The 15,190-nt window shown below is 37.2% G+C and overlaps 1 protein-coding gene across 5 annotated transcripts in view; it reads right to left on the bottom strand.

Annotated features, from left to right (window-relative positions):
* The window catches only part of MAPK9 (mitogen-activated protein kinase 9), a 79,467-nt gene that overhangs the window by 14,557 nt on the left and 49,720 nt on the right, over window positions 1-15,190 (bottom strand). For 3 of the 5 annotated variants that reach the window (XM_077824307.1, XM_077824308.1, XM_077824311.1), the window contains exon 12: window positions 13,127-15,148. In XM_077824307.1, coding sequence (XP_077680433.1) covers window positions 15,006-15,148 — 143 coding nt within the window. In that variant the 3' untranslated portion in view covers window positions 13,127-15,005. Of the gene's footprint in view, window positions 1-13,126; window positions 15,154-15,190 lie in introns of those variants that run through there. The other 2 variants (XR_013346867.1, XM_077824310.1) reach the window with 2 other exon arrangements.

The raw sequence follows: 15,190 nt of genomic DNA, 5'->3' as shown, positions 1-15,190 counted from the left end.
GTTTGTGGGAGTGGGTCAGCATATAGGTTCTAAATGAAGATTATACACAGGACTTATAGCCCTCCCTTCCATAATTTAATATTAGAGAAATTGCACACAACCTAAGTCAAAGCATCTGGGTGCTTGTGCAGAAATGTACACAACTGCTTTTTACACTACAATACAAGGTATACTAGCATGAGTATAAAATGGAGAATTGTATTTACCTTTGAAAAGAAAGGACAACTTTGTGAGCAGGTTTGGTACATTAACTCACTGAGCTGCAGAAACTGAACAAATCATGAAGATGATGGCAGAGAAATGCATCAGCAACGTGTTGAAGGGGGACCTAACATAGTTTGCTTTGGGGATACCAAGTGCCTCTCCACACACTTCTATTTATAGTATCACATGCTTAAAATCAAATGGTTTTTAAAAATTTAGGTTTCTCATGAAACAGAGACAGGAAAAAGAGCCCTATAAAATTGCAATGTCTATCTTTCAAACAGCCTGGAGCAGCGGAACAAAGAGCTGCAGTCAGAGATTAAGGATCTGCATTCAAAACTGTGTCAGCAACGAAAGTGGTACAGTCTGGTGGAGATTAAAATGCGAAATGCAGAGAGGGCACGGGAAGATGCAGTAAGAAGAAATGAAATGCTCCAGAAGGAAATGGAAGAGTTTTTTGATACTTTTGGGGAATTAACAAATGATGTGAAGAAGACAGAGCGAAAACTGTTTGAAGTTTTTAAATCAATTAACTAGATCAGTTTGCAAAAGAGTTGATATTTGATTAAATAGTTACTGTCATTTCAATGCAAAAATTAGATTCCTAACCACAAAATAAGCTTAGTACTACAAACTAAACTTTGTTAAACTTTTAATACAATAGGGAATAAAACTGCAGTATTTAATAAACCAAGTCAGCAATGCCTACTATTCATTTTCAACAATGTAAATCACATTTTGAAAGTTATGTGTTAAACAATATCATTTTTTTTGCCTGCTCACATAAAAATCTTGTATTTGTTCAAGACAATCCAAAAACTGCAATGAGTTTGACACACTAATAAAAGTCACCTCAGCACTCAGTGGAAGGGGGAAAAAAAACCTTTATTTGAACCTGTGCAAAGCAGAAATGACTATATTTCAGTCTGTCCATTTCCCCATCCACAAAGTAACTAACCAAATATTACAGTTGTACTTCTAAATTACCCATGTAGATTCTCCAGTCACTACAATCAACACCAATTAATGCGCAACCAAAGTCAATTCAAATGCATGTCACAGGAGAGTTTAAAAGTCTGTATTTTCCTGAAGCAAAACCAGAACAACATATTTTATATCCTGAACACTGGGATAACTGATGGACTGTGTTATGATTGGATACAATCAATAAATTATGTAATTATGGTCACTGTTTGCCAGTTCATACTAAAAGGCAAGAAGAATACAAAGTTGAGTGATATCTTTTTATAAAAACTGGGGGACATATTTCTAAGTCACATTGCAGTGGCTACGGCTAGTTGCATTTTTCACCCTCCTCCTCAGTACCAGTATGACAATTGTTTTCTCTGTTCAGAATGAAAGTAAAATTCCAGCTGGTTTCTGAGAAAGAAAATTCCCCTTTTTGAACATCACTTACCATTGACAATATTTTTAAAGGAAACTTACCAATATGAACTATGTAAAATAAACCTCCCTGATTTAAAAAAAAAAAAAAAAAAAAAATCTTTTTGGTCCCTAGCTAGCCTATTCGGAAAGAAACTAAGAAACAAGAAACCGATGAAGTGAGCTGTAGCTCACGAAAGCTCATGCTCAAATAAATTGGTTAGTCTCTAAGGTGCCACAAGTACTCCTTTTCTTTTTGCGAATACAGACTAACACGGCTGTTACTCTGAAACCTGTCTAAGGCTACTTTGATATTTTTCAGATAATGAGCTCTCAAGTGATATATGCCATGTTGAGATCAAATCAATGGGAAAGAGATTTTTGAGGGACAAGTATTTTAAGACAACAAAATCACCAGTAGCTCATTATGGTCTGTATTCAACAAAGCACTTAATTTTAATCACACGTCAGTGTTTTGCTGAATAGAATTGGGATTATTCATGTGTTTAATTTACAGCATGTGCTTAACTGCTTTGCTGAATTGGGACCTACATTCCCAGTTACATGCCTACTGTATGGTGATGTCTGTAGTTAAGGGCCACAAGAATTTCCATTATACAGTGTCTTAGTTTCTAACTTTCTCAAAAACTAACTTCTCAAGCTGAAATTTTCTGTGTTCAGTCCAAGGGCACATATTTCTGAAAGCTTGAGCATACACAGTGCATCAGTTTTGGAGAAGGTACACTTCTTCCATGTGAAGAGGAAGAAAAACAGAAGTGTGACTTAGGGGTAATGCTACACTTACTGGGGATCAATGCTGCAGCGATTGATCCACCAGGGTTGATTTAGCAGGTTTAGTGAAGCTCTGCTAAATCGACCACAGATCACTCTCCCGTCGACTCCAGTATTCCACCGGAATGAGATGCGTAAAGGAAGTCAATGGGAGAGTTTCTCCTGTCGACCCAATGCGGTGTAAACACCGCAGTAGGTCGATCTAAACTAGTCATGTAGCTGGAGTTGCGTAACTTAGGTTGACTTAGCCCCGTAGTGTAGACCAGGCCTTGGTTAAAAGCTTTTCTTGCACTTAAGCTGGAGGCAGAAGCTTGAGATTTGACAGGAACATTAATCCCGTGTGGGTCTATTTGGTGGTGCAGTGGAAAAAAATCAGGTTTGACTTGACCATGTCATAAGGACGAAAAACAAATCACGGAGCCTTACTCTGTGTATGTGTACATTGGATCACGTTCAATTCTAATGTACAGGTGCACATGCAGGATGATTTGTGAAGGTGCTGATGGAATGAGTCAGCACTCTATAGATGTCCTGCCTCATGTTATATGACTTAATATGTGCACTGAATAAGGAAGTCTGTGTTGTCATCATGCTTCATAAGGCATAAGGGAGAGACTGTGCCAGTAAAAATATTCTTAATAAAAGAAAGATTGTGGAACATTTTTCATTGGAATCAGAGCATGTGCTATCATCTGGGCAGTCTTTGAACCTAGTCCAGTTTAAGAAGCCTCAGTCCTGTAAATAAATCTTAGTTCTGTGAAAAGGAAAGAACAAGTCGGAGATCAGGAATGAGGTGCCAATGCAGAACATCTGATTGTAACACTTCCTCATCCTATATGATCCATTGATATGTATTCTGAGTGAAGCAGGCAGTTTCACTCAGTGCTCAGACTGTAAAAATCACAGAAGGCTTTACAGACCCTTACTTGTGAGTAAGGCATATGCTATCCAGTCCATTCCACACACTCTCTAATCTCTCTGACCACATCACCCAATATCCTTCTTAAATACTATCCATGGTTTCTAGTCTTTTACCATCACAAATTCAATAATTTCACACTCATTTCAAGGCTTTACATAATACCACACCTAGCTGAATTTTTGAACTGGGCTCTTCACTTTTTCTATTCCAACCTGTTCACTCTTCCTCTCCTCCCACCCTCAATTTTGCACCTTTTAACATGCAGCTCCTTTGGTCGGATCATGTGTGTAACAAATGCCTCTTTACCTCCTGAAGTCCCACTTTCCTCAAGAATCCTTCCTATCTTGTTTTCACCTCTCTCCAAACTCTTCTATACCTGAACTGCTGTCTCCAAAGAACTTGAGAGGAACAGACAAGGCAAGAGGTAAGACAAGGAACGTATTTCAGTATACTTTGTAAAATGCCCCCATGCAAACACAGCCAGGCTGCTCTATCTTCTTCTATTCTGTTCTGGTTCGTGCAACAAGATGTCTTTCTGCAGCTGAACCAGCAACCTGAAAAATATCCTGCCATCAAATATCAGGTAGTCTAAGGATCTGGCTCTCCCAACTCTTCAGCCAGATAGTCGAAAGCAGTACCTTGTAGAGAGAGAAAAAACATCCCCCACCCCCCCACAATCAAGAGAGATTGACAAACAATCTGGTAAATGTCAGAGTAGCAGCCGTGTTAGTCTGTATCCGCAAAAAGAAAAGGAGTACTTGTGGCACCTTAGAGACTAACAAATTTATTAGCACATAACCTTTCGTGAGCTACAGCTCACTTCATCAGATGCATACAGTGGAAAATATAGTGAGGAGATTTTATATACACAGAGAACATGAAACAATGGTGTTACCATACAGACTGTAACAAGAGTGATCAGGAAAGGTGAGCTATCACCAGCAGGAAAGCGGCGGGTGGGCTGGCGTGCGTGTGTGAAAACCTTTTGTAGTGATAATCAAGGTGGGCCATTTCCAGCAGTTGACAAGAACAGTAGCTGGAAATGGCCCACCTTGATCATCACTACGAAAGGTGTTCCCCTCCCGCGCCAGTAATAACTCACCTTTCCTGATCACTCTGGTTGTAGTCCATATGGTAACACCCATTGTTTTATGTTCTCTGTGTATATAAAATCTCCCCACTATATTTTCCACTGTATGCATCCGATGAAGTGAGCTATAGCTCACTAAAGCTTATGCTCAAATCAATTTGTTAGTCTCTAATGTGCCACAAGTACTCCTTTTCTTTTTACAATCTGGTATGGCATTCCCAGTTCTTTATATAAAACTCAAACTCTAGAACACAAGTTTGGACATGACAACCAACTACAACCATCCATCCAGAGACGTGGCTACCTTAATCCTTCATTTAATATCAGGGAACTCAAGAAAAAGTAGCAAGACCTTCAGTAGCATGAAAATAGTAGCAATTCTGGATTTTAACCTTCCTTTTTTATATTGCAGTGTATAACAGCTTTGCAAAATGATCACAAAAACTTATCAGGTCAGCCACAAAATCTTTCCCCCTACCTTTTACAAGGTTGACAATGAAAAATGAACAATTACATGCCCAGATAACTGTGGCTGAGTAAAGTTTTTGAAAGCAGCTGTTTGGTTCTCTCATCCAATTAAACAGACCAAAACAGCAGCTCACTTTTTAGTCAGATGGTCAAAAGAGAATCACCTGATATTTTTTCTAGGTAAGCTACAGTTTTCTAAATCTATAAACTGTGAGGGGAGTTAAACAGAATAGTACCAAGGTTTGGATTTTTCTAAGAACAGGACTGTGCAGACAGTGCTGTCAGTAGTATCTGATTACTCAGCATTACAATACTCCTGGGGGAATTCTGCGGGGGGCACAGAATCCATACCTTCTGCAGGTTTCAGAGTAACAGCTGTGTTAGTCTGTATTCGCAAAAAGAAAAGGAGTACTTGTGGCACCTTAGAGAGGGTGAGGGGGTGAGAGAACCTGGATTTGTGCAGGAAATGGCCCACCTTGATCATCATGCACATTGTGTAGAGAGTTGTCACTTTGGATGGGCTATTACCAGCAGGAGAGTGAGTTTGTGTGGGGGGGGGTGGAGGGTGAAAAAACCTGGATTTGTGCTGGAAATGGCCCAACTTGATGATCACTTTAGATAAGCTATTACCAGCAGGACAGTGGGGTGGGAGGAGGTATTGTTTTATGATCTCTGTGTGTATATAAAGTCTGCTGCAGTTTCCACGGTATGCATCCGATGAAGTGAGCTGTAGCTCACGAAAGCTCATGCTCAAATAAACTGGTTAGTCTCTAAGGTGCCACAAGTACTCCTTTTCTTTTTGCGCATACCTTCTGCAGATTTCTTGGCTCCCCCACACAAAAAATGTGGAAGCAAAGAAATCTCTGGGGAACACACACCCCTTCTCCGGCAGCCCGGACACGTCTGCTGGGAGCAGCCTGCAGCAGATCACCTCGGCGGGCGTGGGGTGGAAACTGGGTGCGCGTCCGTGGAGAGATGTTAAGGGAGTGGGGCTGGGCGCATGCCTGCGTGCGAAAAGTGAGAGACACCACTCACTCTGTCCCTCTCGCTCCCTGTTGCTGCATCCAGGGCTTGGAGGCGTAGGCCCATGTAAAACAGGCTCTGTTCCTGAGGCAGTGCAAAAGTGTAACAACTAAGCTGGCAGGCTGATGATGTTCCCATTAAGAAAAGGAGTACTTGTGGCACCTTAGAGACTAACCAATTTATTTGAGCATGAGCTTTCGTGAGCTACAGCTCACTTCATCGATGCATACTGTGGAAACTGCAGAAGACATTATATACACAGAGACCATGAAACAATACCTCCTCCCACCCCACTCTCCTGCTGGTAATAGCTTATCTAAAGTGATCATCAAGTTGGGCCATTTCCAGCACAAATCCAGGTTTTCTCACCCTCCGCCCCCCCCTCCCCCCACACACACAAACTCACTCTCCTGCTGGTAATAGCCCATCCAAAGTGACCACTCTCTTTAAAATGTGTATGATAATCAAGGTGGGCCATTTCCAGCACAAATCCAGGTTTTCTCACCTCCCCACCCCCCTCCAAAAACCAATGTTCCCATTGTTAGTTAATTGTTCCCACTCTTAGTCAATTAACGCTCCTTTACCTTGCCAGAGTGGTGCAAAGGAGCTCATTGTAAATGACTATAACAGAAACCTCAGCTAGTAAGGTCTATACGGGCTTTCTCCCTTTTTTCCCCTGTGCCAGAGAGGCACAATAGGGTTAGGTTACAGCTCAGGATCTATTTTACTTAACCATTAAAAAAAAAAAAAAAAAAAAAGGCAGGACAACGATTAGCAAAACTATACGACTTTCATGTGCGAGAGTCGAGCAATTTCAAGTGACATTCTACTTTACAGAACACCAAACTCCAAAATAAAATAATGTAATTTAAATGAAAATCCAGGATTATAACTGGAATGCAGGGTATTGGTTACCAAGTATATGTAACTTAACTTTCATGTGTTAAAGAAATGCTGAACAGTTCCTGTGATTTTTTCCCCCTGTATGGTAGATTAAATAAATTACCAAAATAAGTGAAACTGGTTATATTGAATTATTTTGACAAATAAAATATGTAAAATTTTGCATTTTGGGGGGCACAGAATTCCCCCAGGAGTAACCACAATCTGTCTCTCACTGTATATTTTCTATCTGGTAATAATATCCAATTGCTCTTACTATGTCAGGCTGTTCCAATTATTCATGAGAAAACAGTTACAAGCAGTTTCTTTTAAAAATCTCATTCACTGGAGTTCACACTATTAATTTTAGCATTTTAAGAACCACTAGTTAACTGAAATTTACAACTGAATTTTTATCTTACAAAATGACTGGAAGTGTATATTTATCTAGTGCAACAGCCTAGAGTAAATGTGTAACTTCAAAGCAAGAAAACTGAAGACAAAAACCACTGCTGTAGTAAAAAGAAAAGGAGTACTTGTGGCACCTTAGAGACTAACCAATTTATTTGAGCATAAGCTTTTGTGAGCTACAGCTCACTTCATCGGATGCGTACCGTGGAAACTGCAGAAGACATTATATACACAGAGACCATGAAACAATACCTCCTCCCACCCCACTCTCCTGCTGGTAATAGCTTATCTAAATGAAACAGGCTTCTCACATTCTTTAAGTTCACATATTTATTTGAAATTTTACAGTGGTTTTAGTATTAATGTTCTAAAATAAGACTTTTGAAAAAAAAACTTAGGAATCTAAATTTTAGATAAGGCTATAGCTAGCACGTTAGCTATTGACAACATTTGTTATGAAAATTCTAGCTTCCTTGAAATCAGTCTGAAAACAAGGAATGACTGCTGTCCATAAAAAATACCTTTTAATTTTCTTGAAATCAAAATCCAGCATGAGACAAAATAGCCACTGCCATTACACAGAACATTTCCCTATTGCACAAGCATCAAGAATGAGATATGGCAATCAAAGCCAAGTTTATTAGGCAGAATAGGCCACTTTATGTATCGATATAGTTAGACTTGAAAGCACATCTCTTCTGAAATCACATACCATACTGTAACTAAAATAAAGGCCATAAACTCTGAACAAGATATATGTTAGGGCTTGATGCTATTTTTCGTGATAATTGGTAAACCCATAGGAAGGGCCTATAACACACATTTTGGTGGGAGTGAACACAAATAAAGACTTTTGAAAAAATTCTTAGAGAACAGAAGTTTCAAAATATGATTAGGCAAATGTTAAACACCACATCATAAACACCTTATACAGAACATTTGCATAAAAATTACACCTGCTAAAACTAAGTAAACACAAACCATTTCATAAATATAAACACATTATGCTCGTGACTGAAATCAGGAAAATCCAGGAAATTCTGTTAAGGCTGATATTTCATCTTCAACTTATTCAGTCATGCTGTAGACTGAATTTCCTGGACTTGACAGTTTGTACTAAAAGCTGTTAAATCACTGTAATGTACTTGCATTTGATATCCATTTCTTTTTTGCTTAAAAACTCAGATGAAAACTAGTAAAATCCTTGTAATTTAATCTATAGACCGGAAAGGCATCATTGTACTGGACAAATCAAATTATAGTAACCTTGTGTTCATTTGTCTCTATTTAAGCACATCTCTTACATGAAAGACAAGAACAGCACTTCTGGATCTATCAGTACGTAATATAAATTTTGGCATTTTGAGAAAGAGTTATGTATTGATAGAGTTTTGTTTTTAAGTTTTTTATTCATCCAATAAACTAATGGCTCCAAAAAGGCATTAACCTATCATGGAAATGTAAACTACTGTAAGAATTTTTCTGAACTTTATTTGAAAAAGTTGAAAATGCACATTAGCCAGTTTATAGTTTAAGATGCCAGCCATTTGAAAATATATATATATCTCAAAAGTGACAACCACATTGCTAATCTGCCAATTTCATTTAAAAAATTAGCACCAATCAAGCATCTGAAATTCACAAAAATATTGCACACATATGACCTTGAAGTTACCATTTTTTTCCTTCAAAGACAGCCGCGAGCACGTGCAGTGTGCTATTATAAAGCGCTATAATTTTAGCTTCATTTTCATAAATATGGAGAGCAACAAATATTACCATCAATGTCTCAGCTATTATGTCTTTAGCAGGCCATGTGAGAACAAAAAATAAGGTACTAGCTGATTATTGTTCCCGGCTGATGATACTCTAAGCCCTGTTCCCCACTGGAAGGATCAGTGCCTCAGAACAATTTCTTTGGAGCAGAGACTATGCGTGTGTGTGTGTTTGTGCAGCACCTAGCACAATAAAGCCTTGATCCTGATTAGGGTGTATGGACATTACCATAAAACAACAACCCTCCTCTGAAGCATAGCATGCATTAATAGACTCTGGTTTCAATAAAGGACCTAATGTTCTTAGCTGATCCTGCTATTAGAATCAAGAAACTATAATAGCTATATAAACAGTGGCTAGGCAACCATGATGCTAATCAAACCATTTTAGAATTGGGAAATGATGCTTCCTAACTGACATTTTACAGTGCATTAAGTTTTAGCCTATTAAAAAAAAGTAAACCCAAATTTTTAAATCTCTGAAAATAGGTTTATGTTTAAAATACAATGCTGATTCAACCTTAATTACAGGATCAAAGAGGAACATCAAGATTTGCAACACAAACAGTTTTAACAGGCAAAACAATATAAAAACAGAAGGTGAAGATGGTGTTTAGAAGAATCCTAAAGTGCTTCAACACTGCAATTAAAACTGTTTTTTGTTGTGCAAAACTGCAAGCACCTTTTCAAAAATTAAGCAGCACGACAGAGTAAAATCTTAAATATTAAATACATCTTCAATATCTGCTTTTTAATTTTGGGACCAAACTAATTTACCATATATTCAGTAAAAGAGCCCAAAAGAGAATCTTCTGTTTTGATTTTGTATTTGATTTTTTAAAAATATGTTTGTTCTGATTACACATCAACACAGCAAGCTTGTGGGATTGAAATCCACAAGCAGAATTATAATTACAAAAATAAATATTGTCATTTTAGAGAAAACAAATACAAAGGTTGGTTGCCTCTCCACTTACCTCTAATACAAATATTAAGAGAAAAGATTGCTTACTTAAAACATATTAACATCATGTAGCTCAAGAGATTTTCAGCATGCATAAGTGGGCATACGAATAAGTTTGATTTGATAGATTTGTGTAATAATGCCTATTTAGAACATCACTATAACTTATGTGATGGACAATCTAAAATATATATAAGATAATGAACCAGAATACATTTACTTCTGCCATACCCGCAATATCAAATGAACTCAAGGACATTCATGGAGAAGTAATGAAACTACTAAGATCAGGGAAAAAGAAAAGGAGTACTTGTGGCACCTTAGAGATTAACAAATTTATTTGAGCATAAGCTTTCATGAGCTACAGCTCACTTCATCGGATGCAAGATCAGGGAATCAGCCATCAGAACATAATTTAAGTCCAAATTCTGCATTTGGATGCAAGTGCACACAACACATTAACTTAAAATGGGAGCCACACATTGCACATCCCAGGAAAGAATCTGGATCCAAGTACCCAGTATCACTAAGTTTAGCATCAAGCCCTGATAGAATCAATTTTATATAGAAAGTAGCATTTACAGACAAAGGCTGCTCAGTGTTTCTTCACTTAAAAGTACTTCCACTCTAAGTTTCACAATTCAAATGAAACACCCCATACAAACTATATTACTGCAAAACTGAACCTATCTGCCAACTTGGTATTAAGTTCAGTAAAGATTTGTCTGCACTTGAGCACCTGAGGAATTTTCTAGGAATTTAAAATGCATGCCATATCAGTACAGTGCACTTCTGCCATATTGAAATGAGTCACTCACTCCACTCTTGGACAATGGACATATAAGTTGTATTTTGAAGTTCTAAACCCCATCCTATTTCTAAAATCATAAGTTTATGACAAGAGTCAAGTAAAACCAGATCCAAAAAGGAGACTGATTTAGCATTAGGCAGAGGTCCATCTAAAAGCTTTCCCTCAGAAAATATTAATAAATTGAAGAAGGAATCATATTTTTTACATAATTTTGAATAAATACCCACATGCTCTTAGGATTTAAAACACCACCACCCCAAAAACAATCTGGTCCCTAACAGGTTTTCATATCTTCACAACCAACTAGTCAACAATTTCTAGTTGAGTCTGAGCTTATCTAGCTTGTATTCTTTGATAAAGAAGTTTAAATCCTTACCAGATATAAGATACGACAAACTTCAAAGGCTTGCATTTCCAGTGGTTAGACTGGTATATTTTATGTGATCTGTGCAGACAAACCTTATTTTGACATAGTGGTTTTTTTTTTAAGCCTAACAAAATGAAAATATCTTTCATATCAAAGTATTTCCTCAAAGCACAATGTATAGACTGCTCACTCAGCTTTCAAAATGGTTGATTTCTTAGTTTCGTCATGTTTTTGAGGAAAAGTGATATGAGCACAAATGAAATGAAATGAAATCAACTTTTTAAAACACACTCCATTTCTGCAATGCCATTCAGTTACTCAGTGTTTACATAATTAAAAGTGATGTTTAAATATAATAATCTGAATATTAACCATTATCCACGTCTCCTTTCAAGTGAGCAGTTAAGTATAAGAACTGTAACTAAGTTTAAACACTTATTTTTAAACATTTCGTAAGTCTGTGTGTGTGAAGCAGTGTTAACTTACATAGAGTTTGTCATACAAAAAGTCAAAATTAATGTTTATAGAATCAATTGGGTTGTTTTTACTTATAAAAACACACACTTGAAAACCAAATATTTATAAGTGCAGAAAACTGGTCAACTGTATCACTTCATATATATCAGGGATCGGCAACCTTTGGCACGCAGCCCGTCAGGGAAATCCGCTGGCAGGCTGGGACTGTTTGTTTACCTGCAGCGTCCGCAGGTTTGGCCAACTGCGGCTCCCACTGGCTGCGGTTCGCTGTTCCAGGCCAATGGGGGCTGAGTGGAATCCAGGATGAACACTGTACACATGCAGGTGAGGCATGCCAAACAGACTAAGCCTAGTGGGGTAAGTTGCTCCTGAATGACAACAGTTGCAACAAAGACGACTTTAGCTTAATATGTTTTACTTAAAGAGGATGGAAAGCTAAACAAAGATATTGTATAATCTTGAAAAATGACAAGTCCAGCAGGTCGGTCCCAGAAGTTAATCATGGATCTCAAAATATCCAAGAAGAACTTTTACAAACAAGATCAGACCAAGACTGGCAGACAAAAACTTATTAATAAATCATGTATTTTATTACTAAGGTAGCTTAACTGTATTTTCTCTGCAGCAGTACTGTGACATGCAATAAATTCCTATAGCGATTTCAGCCCTTTATACCTCAGGTACAGTGGGAAACTGTTAGGGAACCTTAATGGTAGGTTGCATCATTTTGCACATTTCATCTTATTATTTCAAAGTTCTTTGAAAACATTAAAGCCAAGATTTTCAAAAATAACTAGTGATTCTGGGTATTTAACTTGAGATACCTTAAATCAGTCTGATTCTCAAAGTCCTGAGCCTCCATCCTTTGAAAATAAGGCTCCTGAAAAGGTATCTCAAATTAGGCACCCAAAAATCACTAGTCACTTTTGGAAGTCTTGCATGCAATCAGTGAAGTGAAGCTAAACTAAGCTAAGCTATCTCTAGAACAAAACAGCAGTTTTTGGATCAATACACCAGAAAAGCGAGATTTCAATTTTTTTCCCCCCTGAAGTGAATAGGGTGGAAACTAAGCACAAGATAGTTTAAGATCACCAGAGCTTATTCTATATGCTAGGTGTCTTTGAACATTACCATCTCAAAACACCCAGAGATAAAGAGTATGCGCAATTCTATTGTGTAAGAACACAATAAGCATTTTGATCAAAGGTTTGCTCTAATGACAAAATAAGCCAGACAAATTTTGCACATATCTCCAGAAACACATGATAAATAATATACCTGTAGTTTTTGAATTAAAACAAAAAACACAAAACTAAAAAACAGTACTTGTGAAAAAAATATCAAAATGAAGATGCTAGATGTGAACTCTAAAGACTTACTTCCTACAGCTTTCAGAGCAACAGCCGTGTTAGTCTGTATCCGCAAAAAGAAAAGGAGTACTTGTGGCACCTTAGAGACGAACAAATTTATTTGAGAATAAGCTTTTGTGAGCTACAGCTCACTTCATCGGATGCATCTGATGAAGTGAGCTGTAGCTCACGAAAGCTTATGCTCAAATAAATTTATTAGTCTCTAAGGTGCCACAAGTACTCCTTATCTTTTTCCTACAGCTTATCACTGAGATACTTCTGTCCAATTTTCTTGTCAAATTTTTCTGTTCTAATAGTTTAATTTGCTGTAGCTTTGAATTTATTTTAAAACATTTATGGGTACACACAGCATTAATAGAAAAACTTCTACCTTTCAGATCATAACCAAGAGCATGCAAAATCATGGGCAATTCTTTTTCCTTTTCCAAACAGCATACTGAACCATTCAGGTCAGTAATATAATTGCTGGTTCAGCGAGAAAGTTGTACAAGTTCTCTTTAAACGTTCGAGACTTCAGTATCTAAATCAACAGCTAAATATAGTGCCACTATGAAAGTAAAATGTTTTGCCTCATCTTTTACATTTTTTCATTACTGTTTTAGTTATAGTTTAACCATACACAAGTACACACATTAAGATCTTTTAGTAAAAGCATTTATTACACTTGTGCGTTCCAAAGCAAACATGCTTTTCTGTTTGCAAATGCACAACAGTATAATATTTGATAACTTAAGCACTATTCTACTGCACACACATTTTCTAACAATTCAAAATATTGTGCAATGGAAGAGGCAATGTCCGTATTATTTATATCTGAAACTGCACTGATAAACTTCTATTAAAACTGAAGAAGAGCCTCACTGTAAACAGCCTCCCTCTCCTGTGGTACCTTGTTAAAAAATGTAGACAGATTGCTTTTTTAATAAAGAAAGAATTTTGTCTAATTTGGAAGTAGAGCTGAGCTCCATGGATATAAGAAATACTTAAGAAAATCATTTGTCAAATCAGTCAAAAGGCCTATCAAAATTTAGAAGTGTTCACATTGTGGAATGGTTCCATAAACAAAACTAGAAAAAAAAAAAATCTGCAACTATTCCAGGGGTCACCTAGGTTTCAAGTCTCCTCATTGCCTCTTCACTTTATCAGATTTTGCATTTAGACACAAGAAGTGACTAAGGGAGAAGCTTCACAGGACTAATTTTTGTTCTTGAAAGAAAAAGTAGGGAAAGGGTAGTTTCTAAACGTTTTTATTGATAAAAAAGGACCAAAACAATGTATTAGCCAGAAAATAAGGAAATAATTTAGCACTTCACCTTATTTAAAGAGACATGTTGCTTCATCAAGCTAACCCATTCTATCTCCCACTAAAACAACTGAAAGAAGATATTCAGAGAAGCATAGTCACATTCATGGGTAAAATATGAAATGATGGCTATGCTATATGAAGTTCACAAGTTTGTTTCTTCTACAAGAAGATACACAAAATTATTGGGAGGTGAGGAGAGACAGGGCTCAATAGAAAAACAAAAAAGTGCTATGTGGAAGAACAATTGCCCCTTGAATACAGTACTGATAATTTCCAATATGTAAGGTAACACTCACATACAACATATTGGAGTTAAATAGCGCAAACTTCTATAATCATATTTAAGCAAATTATACGGACACTATACATTCAAAAAACCCACTACAGGGTAATTCTATGCAAAAATGTAATGACCATGTGTGCGTTACAGAAGTCTACTGAATGAGACAGAAGGTCCATGAACTCACTCAGGAGGAGTTATCTGGTACACATGTACTGTAACTGCTCACCTGAAATAGGCTGAAACAAAAAAGCCTATAGTAGTGTCTAAACTGTAAATTTTTCTTCTTTAGACATTGATTTGCTTTCATTCTACAACATTAAGCAGGGAGTCTTATTACAACTGAGTAAAAACACAGGCATTACTTTAGTAGAACATGCAGAACATGGAGTTTCTCTACTTGGTTCCATTAACTTACAAGCAATTCAGGCCAATGGAAACGAGTTTTTTTCCCAGTGTTAAGTCTGCAATCCTGGTTGATCATCGGCATCCTTCAAGGGGTCCTGTCAAGGCATCAAGGCTGCTGTCTGTATCTGAAGCCAATGTTTGCTCAGTTGACATGGATGAAATGTCATTGATAGATGATGACTGGGAAGGACTGGTGCTGCTATTCACTGCTGCATCTGTGCTAAGTAAACCAAGCATAATAAAATCTGAGGCAAGAC

The sequence above is a fragment of the Eretmochelys imbricata genome, chromosome 8, assembly GCF_965152235.1.
Source record: "Eretmochelys imbricata isolate rEreImb1 chromosome 8, rEreImb1.hap1, whole genome shotgun sequence".
Taxonomy (NCBI): domain Eukaryota; kingdom Metazoa; phylum Chordata; order Testudines; family Cheloniidae; genus Eretmochelys; species Eretmochelys imbricata.
Note: the sequence above shows the minus strand (reverse complement) of the source record. Positions and strands in the feature narration are given on the sequence as shown.